General features: G+C 38.9%; 1 protein-coding gene across 2 annotated transcripts in view; it reads left to right on the top strand.

The window, feature by feature from the left end:
* The first annotated feature begins 1,804 nt into the window (after positions 1-1,804).
* The window catches only part of LOC310965311 (histone deacetylase 7-like), a 51,618-nt gene continuing 44,786 nt past the window's right edge, over positions 1,805-8,636 (top strand). For both annotated transcript variants that reach the window (XM_083938826.1, XM_083938825.1), the window contains exon 1: positions 1,805-1,939. In XM_083938826.1, coding sequence (XP_083794952.1) covers positions 1,921-1,939 — 19 coding nt within the window. In that variant the 5' untranslated portion in view covers positions 1,805-1,920. The remainder of the gene's footprint in view (positions 1,940-8,636) is intronic.

The raw sequence follows: 8,636 nt of genomic DNA, 5'->3' as shown, positions 1-8,636 counted from the left end.
AAAGCTGTCAAAGGTTTTATACTCACAGTGCTATTGTGTTTTTACCAAAAACTTGGATTATGTTGCACAATGACATGGAGCTGCACCACGTGGGCACAAGAACTTCACTGGTGTTCAGACTAACATGAAGTTGAACATTAACCTGTTGATCACAAGAAATAACAAGATGATTTTGAGTTGAGCTTAAATGCTTTGTCTTATTTGATAGATAAGTGAGAATTTGGGGTGCTGGACTGTTTGTTGGTCAAAACAAGTCAAAAATATCTCACCTTGGACTCTTAGAATGGGCTTTTTTCACTATTTCACTATTTTATGGTAAAAGGAAATAGATGAAACGATAATGAAATGTATTGCCAAACTACACATATATGTTGAATACATGGGCTTCATCCTCTTCTTATTTCTTATTATGTTGCATCTAAACATACTAAGCAGAAGTTAAGCATTTTCAATTCCTCTGATGTTGTAGTTTTATATGAATGAATCTCTGGCTCATCGCAGATCTCAGCGGTAACAAACCTGTGAGAAAACCACATGATGTAATTATATCTCTGCCGTATTTCCGGGGAATTGTATATTTACCAGAATCACTGTGCCTTAAAGAACACGTGCGTGTATCCTGAAGTTGAAACCTATGTTTGTTTCTCACATGAATATGGAAGCCAAGAATGATTAAGACAGATAATCATGTTGGCAGAGATAAGATCACAACGAAACAAACTACTATAATCAGTTAAACGTTCATAACACTGTTGAGTTGTAGTCTCGGAAATCACCAACATCCGGGTTATTTTCTCCCTTGTTAATGTCACTCAATCTCAAATGTAATTGGGTGTAATCAACTGAATGCTCAATGTGTGTGTTTACAAAGAAGTAAGAGATCCTAAAAAAGGTTACTAACTGGTAAAAAGAGTAAGTGGTATACACCCTGCCTGTCATGTGTTTTAGGACAGTAGTAAGTACAGCAAAGAAAATGGTCACATTTGTCACATTTATCCCTCCTGTCGAAACAACTTACAAATAAATGTATAAATGTACATCTAATTTAAACAAATTAAGATAATTAACTATATAGTAATTTATTATAATATACAGTCCAAAGAAGAACAATTCATTAAACAGTATTTTGTCCTGCTGAAAAGCTGCTTTAGAGCCATTTTGATCCCAACATCACACATTTGTAAGTACAACTCTGGTGTAAATTATGCTATGGAGTCAAATCCAATATGACAATGAGAAATGCTTTACAGTGTTATTGGTGTTGCGTTAACAAGCACGATGTCAACACCACTTTAAAGTGTTTTTTAACACTTGAAATGCTCGATGCAGCTTTCTTATTTGCTTGTACTTTGTGCATCCTATAGCAACACTTCCTGCTATTGTCTGTCAGACACGAGTTATACACAATCTGACGCTCTCTCTTTCTCTCTGTGTCATACAAACAGACACACACACACACACACAGACACACACATACACGCACACACACACACACACACACACACACACACACACACACACACACACACACACACACACACACACACACACACTTCATCCCCGGAGCTTCTGGTGCAGGGGCATTACTGACAAAAAGTTACGGTGAGCTGATAGGGCAGAGCAAATGTGTCTCCTCTGAAACAGAGAATTAAGGGGAGTGATTAAGTGAAAGAGGGAGAAAGAGAGAGAGGGAGGGGGGGCGCTCACATGAGAGGAAGTGCAAGACAAAAAAAAGTCAGAGGGTTGTGTCAAGCAGTTGACTGCGACTCCCTCTGTCAGTGCACAGCCAGGCTCCAGTGCTGCAGCACCACTCCCCTGTCAAAGCAGGATCTATCTTCCCCCTGAGCCTCCCAGCCCGTCTGACCGCTGCCGCTGTGACTGACTGGACAGCTGTGGGAGTCTGGAGGGACCTCTCACTGGATGTCAGCACCCAAAAGTGGTAGGTAATGTTGCACATTTGCACAAAATATATATCTGTCTTTGAAAGAGTGTAACAGCCTTCACTTACTGTATTATCACTAGGAAAGTATGGCAATAATTTAAGTATTCTGCTCTGATGAGAGGGTTTTATCCAAACAGAAGATTTATCTTGCTTTGGTTCATCTTCACTGTTATTACCGGCAGATGGTCAGCTTTGCTTGGCTTCAGCTGAGAGAAGTTTGGGTTTGTTCTGGATTCTGTGTAGCTGCAATCATTTTCATTGATATTACAGCAAAAGCTTCAAAGTCATGTCAAGTATAGAAAATGTGCAAGAAGAAAGTTTCGTGAGCAACAGAAAACAAAACAGAACAGACCAGCTCATTTTTTAAAATTATTATTATCATTTTTATTTGTTTGGTTTTGGAAGTGTCGTTTCTCAGGACGGGGAAGGGGAGAAAATTGGTAACAGATCCACCCACACTGGAGAGCAAAAGTCTGTCCAAGAAAAGTATTAAAGTGCAAAGAATGAAGGACACACACAACAACAGTCCCGCACTGCAATGCTGAGAGAGACAGGCACAGAGAGACAGAGATGAAAGCAAGAATGTGTTCAGAAAAAGGCTAGAAATATGTTTGGTTTCACACAGTGATGGTTAATTCAATTGCTGTCACAGCATCAGCTGTTCCTCTGTCTTGAATAAATATACTACCAAGCAGGGACAGCAAAAATGGAGAAAATGTTGACGCGCTTTCGTTCTCAAATCTTGCTGCATGCATACATTTTACCCATGGACATATATTTTTATAGAAATCTGGACCATCCCTGTACATCACATCACCACTGCCACATGTTAAAAACATTCTCATAAGATTAGACAAGTCAAAAAGTTAGTAGAATCCGTTAGCAGGTCTAGTGTTTCACCCCTTCCTTCCTTGTTTTTGTGCACTGTACATAAATCTTGCTGCATAAGATGAAATGCTGGCCTCAGCCTTTCTCGCACAAAACACTAAACTTTCGCTCTATTTTTACCCACCCGTGCTGCTCCATTTTTAGAGACTTGTCAACGTGGTTTGTTGGGTTATAAATCAGACTGTAAGTCCCCTGTGTTCTCTCTGAAAATAATGACATTCATGGTTTATTTGGCCTTGTCCTTGTTATGATAGATGTTTTAGGGAGTTTGATGCTGATAAAGATTTAGAGCTTAAGGAATAGACTCAGACTCACTTGGACAGATTCCACCCTGTCCAGATTTATATACAATGTTTTTTTTTAAGTATAAATTATAGGTATTCTAAGTTTTAGCAATCCACTAACAAATTCAATTAACCTAATTTAGAATCTGAAAAACTGCTCTGTTAAGCTAAAGCCTTTCATTAAAAGAAGAACACCTTGTGTCATAGTATAGTTCAGTATCGTACGCACGATTAGTCTATTGAGCGATTAGTTGATTGACAGCAAATGAATGGGCAATCATTTTGATAACTGATTTGTTCTAATGCATTTTCAAGCAAAAACATACTGGGTCCAGCTTCTCAAATGTCTGCTGTGACAGTAAACTGACTTTGGATTTTTGGACAATTGGTCGGACAAAACACCTTTAAAGATCATCTGGGGGATTTGTAGGAACTGGAGATGGCAATTTTTCACTATCTGCTGACCTTTTTTAGATCAAAGAATGAATCCATTAATCATGAAAACAAACATATTGAAACCTGTAGCCATATTTCATTTTACGAGTAGGAAATCAATGTAAGCAACTTGAACTTGACAGTCTATATTTCTGTCATTGTCATAAATCAAAAATTCTGCGTTTGTTTGGTTTGTAAAGGGTGAGGGGCAGCAGGTTAAGAGGCCACAGTCAGCTGGAATTGGCCCTCAGGGATGTAACTCTCCCTCTCAGGGTCACTGAATCAGACTGAATCTCAAGTCATGAGTGTCGATTGAGGGCACAAAAAGATGGGTAACAATGTTGTGTGTTTGTGTTGTCTTGTGTACAGTATTTAAGCCTTTTCTAAATGATTTTGATACATATCTTTAAGAAGTCATTATTTGTCTTTAGAAACATTTAAATACAAAATCTGCAAATTTATCTAAGTGTCAGTCCAATATAACCTTCATTCATTTTTGTTTTCATTTACCAAGATGACTTGTAATTATTCAATCACATGAACAAATTGCTGAATGAAAATACTGTACAGTGACTTGGGTGTAGTAAGGCGATCCAAAACACTTCACCTCTCAGTAAAGGAATACTTCATCCTTAAAATCATGGAATTACTATTTTTTCAAGAAAGGTAACAAGGATTCATTAATAATATAGAAATTATCATTTTGAGGGTGAAGGATACTTTTTAAAGTTACTCTGGATAAAAAAGAAAAAAGTGGGCCTCCATACACCAAAATACATGAAATAAATGTCTTTTAATGGCCACATGCACCAATGTGCACATGTGACCGGGCTGCCTATCTCAACATACAACAGATAAACTACAGTATATCTCTACATAGAAAATATTTGTTTGCTGCTATATTAATGTTCTGAGTACAGGGCCTTTAAATCAACTCTGGTCTGAAAGATAAGGTCTACATTCTGAAAATCAGACAGATTTGAAAAAAGCATCTTTCAATTTCTATGCAGGCCTACGGCTGATAGACTGAATTGATTTTTTTGGATTACAGGACCATAATCGCCGTATAAGCGATGTTAATAATAATTATCAATATTCCAAATCTTAGACCACAGCGTTATAGGGTTCTTCATCACAGTAGAGGCTGCAAACTGATATCATGAGCTCTGTAAAGAGATGAAAAAGGAACATGAGATCAGTGATCAATGTGTGAACAGGCTGTTGATTGTGTTTAGATGTTGTCATTTATTTGTGAGACACCACCTTGTGGAAAGGTATTTTTTACTGCAATAATCTGCTCTAAATGATAAGTAGCTGCCATGTGGAGGTTTAACTGCACAGGGAAAATTTGTCTGAAAGATTTTGTCATGGAGAAAGCAATCTGACTTGTTTCAGAAATAACTGTACAGAGATAGAAAGTGCTTTTATCAGGAAATATAAAGTTGTTAATGAGAAGTTGCTGCCTTTTTTCACATTACTTCATATCATCATTCAGGCCATGAGTTAAATGGCACAATGATTTTTGAAAATGTTTCTTTTTCTCCCAAATTTGGACGTTTTACTTGCAAGTTCTTACTTTGTCTATAGTCTAATAAACAGCAGACATCCATCATAAATGAGCATTACCACCTTGCAGGTTTGTTCAGTTTGACATGCATAGTACTTTGGTTCGTCACAAACCTTTTCAAAGTTTTACACACTGTTCTGAAAGCTATATATATATATATATATATTTTTATATTTTTTTTTTATATATATTTTTTTTTAAATGATATTTTTTTGGCAGTTTTTCATGCCTTTATTATAAAGGAAAAACAGGATATGGGGTGAGAGCGAAGGGAGGAGAACCGCAGCAAAGGGCCGCAGGTCAGAGTAAAACCTGCAGCCGCTGCCTTGATGACCTTCAGCCTCTTTACATGGGGCGACTGCTCTAACCACTGCGCCAGGGGTGTAAACCTGTGCCACCGGCCCCCCCTGAACTCTATGTTTTGACCTTTTCCCACACGTGTGCACACCAGAGTGTGAAGGCGTCATAAAGCAACACTTTCCAGCATCACAGTCAGTTTCCTGAGAAACTAGGCGAGCACTTAGTGCTATATATCCCCACTGTGGGTTAACTGTGCTTTGCTTTTGGGAATCGAAAGGCCTTAGAGGCTACCGCCACCACAAGCAGCCTCTAGTGTCTTCTTGGTTCAAAGTTACCACACAGCTGCTATAGCTGTAGTTTAGCACGGCCTACCTGAACACGTGCAGTGGTCTTTATACAGATTTAAAGTTCTTCACAACCACTATTTACATCACATTTATGTACAAATACAAGGCATTGATCTTTACATTCTTAGTTTAGTTTAATTTATTTCTCTTTTCCGCGTTCTACAATAACTGGGGATTTAAAGCTGTGTTAACTCTTTTGTTGGGTGACTTTGGTGCAGTGCAAGCAGAAAACACAACACTGACACATCATCACCTTATTAAGTTGTTGTGGTCTCCAATAACTACTGAGGTATTTGGCTCTTTAACAGCTTAATGCTCCACTATTCGCCAGATATAGCTTTGTCTGTGCTATTGTTTTGCAGTTTGGTGCTGAGCAGCGGTGTTCTGTGGATTTATCAGCAGGGTTTTTTTTCGCTGAATAAAAACTAAGCTCATCAGGATGAACACAGAAAGACATGAACACAGAAAGAGCCCTATGTATGTCGGTGCATGTCTCTGTGTGCATGTGTGTGTTTGGAAGGTAGGAGGACCCCCTGCATGTTAAAAAACAAATCCTTGTTTGCGGACCCCCAGCGTCCACCCGATACCAGGAAATCTGTTGGACTGATAGCTCCAAACATTCCAGGATTGACAATAATGTACTGTGGCATTTCCGTCAGTGACTCCTCTAATATCACTCACATTATTCACATCAAACCGTCAATGTCAGAGTGAACAACTACGCTTGCATGCAAAAACAAAGGTCGCCACTAGGTGTTAGTTTTGTTATGTGAGTGTGGCTACGCAGCCCTGGTGAGATGCTTGATTGTGCGTCCTAATTATTCGCCTTTCACACCCTCTAATCACTTTCTCCCTCTTTCTTCCTTTCCCCTTTTCTTTCACTGTTTTTTGGCAATCTGCCCTGCAACTGCTGCTCCCTCCATCACCGTATTGCCTGACTGCATTCCTCTCATTCCTACTGGCTTCCTGTGACTGGAAGAGGAGTGAGCCCTACTGGCCACAAAACTCAACCTTGGAGTCCTACCCATGTATGCCATATGTGTCCTTTCCCCTCTTCACTGTTCTGGCTTTCCGTTTTTAATCCTCTCAGGGATTTTGTTTAAAATTGCATCTCTATGAGCACCTGGTGACAAGATATTGAGGCCGACTTTTACACAGCATCTCGCTCATACTCTCATTGTACTGTAAGGTGGGGATGTTTTCTGATGGGTCTAATGACTGTCCCTCTCTATGATCCTGGCAGGCACATCCAGACTCTCACATGCTACCCAGCAGTGGTAGCTTACGTAGCTTATGATGGCAGAGACAGTGTTGGAATAGCTTGAGGGGGAAACACAAGAAAGGACATCTTATGATGACACGATAACAGAAACACAAACGTTGGTGCCAACTTCTTCAGTCCTGTTAATAAAAACTTACAGTCACCAATAAATAATCTTATTATTCAAGACATTGTTTACACTTTATGCAAAATTAATGTCTGTTTTACATGACGGCTTATAATTTCAATGTAAACATTTCTGAATGACTCAGTATGCACTTTAAATATTTGCACCAAAATGTACAATGTGACAAATGTACAGAATTACATTAGAGCCATAGTTAAAAAGTCACAATTGTGATCTTGTGTTCTTGCTTTTTTTTTTGCTTCTCAAAATTGGTATTTACTTTCAGATATCAGCAACATGTGTTATTTTAGATGTTATATCATTTGAACAATTGCCAGAACATTACAGCAGTGACTCCAAGACCTATATTGACATGACTGATATATAATGACGTGTTTATAATGGTTCATGAGTTTATTTGTAAAGGCCATAACATATCAGTGAATACATTCGACAGAGACAGTTTCAAATAACAATGTAACTTGAGCAGAGACAGTTACCAAGCACTCTCCACATCTGCAAATATAGAAGACACTCTGTCTCAAGCATGTGCTGTTCAAAATGAAAGATCTGCTATGAAATTCAATTTGTTTGTACGTCAAATGATTCAGGCCACAGTCAGCCCCGTGACTGGGGGATTGACTGTTAAGTCCTGCCAAGAGCACAAGGGGAAAACACATACTCTTGTTGAAATTAGACTAGAATTGGAGTTTTGTTGATGGAATTTTTTTTAAACTCAGGCCATAATTTCCCCCTTAGGTACACAATTTAACTGAAAAACAGCAAAGCTATTGACCAGAATGGGTTTGGGTCACATGAAATAAAAAAACTGTCTCAGCTTCACTTGTTGGTTTGTCCCATATTGGTTTATCTTCATGGAACGAATGATGCTGACTTTTTTTTGGCAGAGGGTGTATTTAGCCCTAAGCAGGATGAGGAAACTGTGAGAGACAGTGAGAGTTCAGTTTGGGAGGGGACATGTGATAATGGACAGCACTGTCTAAATTAAGAGTAAATTTGTTGCATGTGTTTGTTTGCATGTGTTTGTGTGTGTGTGTGTGTGTGTGTGTGTGTGTGTGTGTGTGTGTGTGTGTGTGTGTGTGTATGTGTGTGTGTGTGTGCGCGCGCAAATGTATTCACACCTCTGCAGTGAACAATTTTCTCAGTAAAACCCACCAAGAGTGTTTCTGATCACAGCTGTTGGCACGGGGGACACCTGTCGACCTCCTCATCAGCCCTGTGGTCACACTGACCTGTGTGTGTGTGTGTGTGTCAGATAGGATAGACCTTTGTTGTCCATATATATTTGTATTTGGTCAGATCCCTAAATAAAAAATACAGGTAAATCCGAAAAAGGAACATATAGAGTAGAGTAAAATAAACATGCTGTCACAGAGCAAGCTAAATGTTATGGAGACAAATGACATTAGGTCTAAAAGGGATGTCAAGAATTATATTGAATTTGAGGCTTCATACCTGGCCTGA

The sequence above is a fragment of the Echiichthys vipera genome (assembly GCF_963691815.1).
Source record: "Echiichthys vipera genome assembly, chromosome: X".
Taxonomy (NCBI): domain Eukaryota; kingdom Metazoa; phylum Chordata; class Actinopteri; order Perciformes; family Trachinidae; genus Echiichthys; species Echiichthys vipera.
Note: the sequence above shows the minus strand (reverse complement) of the source record. Positions and strands in the feature narration are given on the sequence as shown.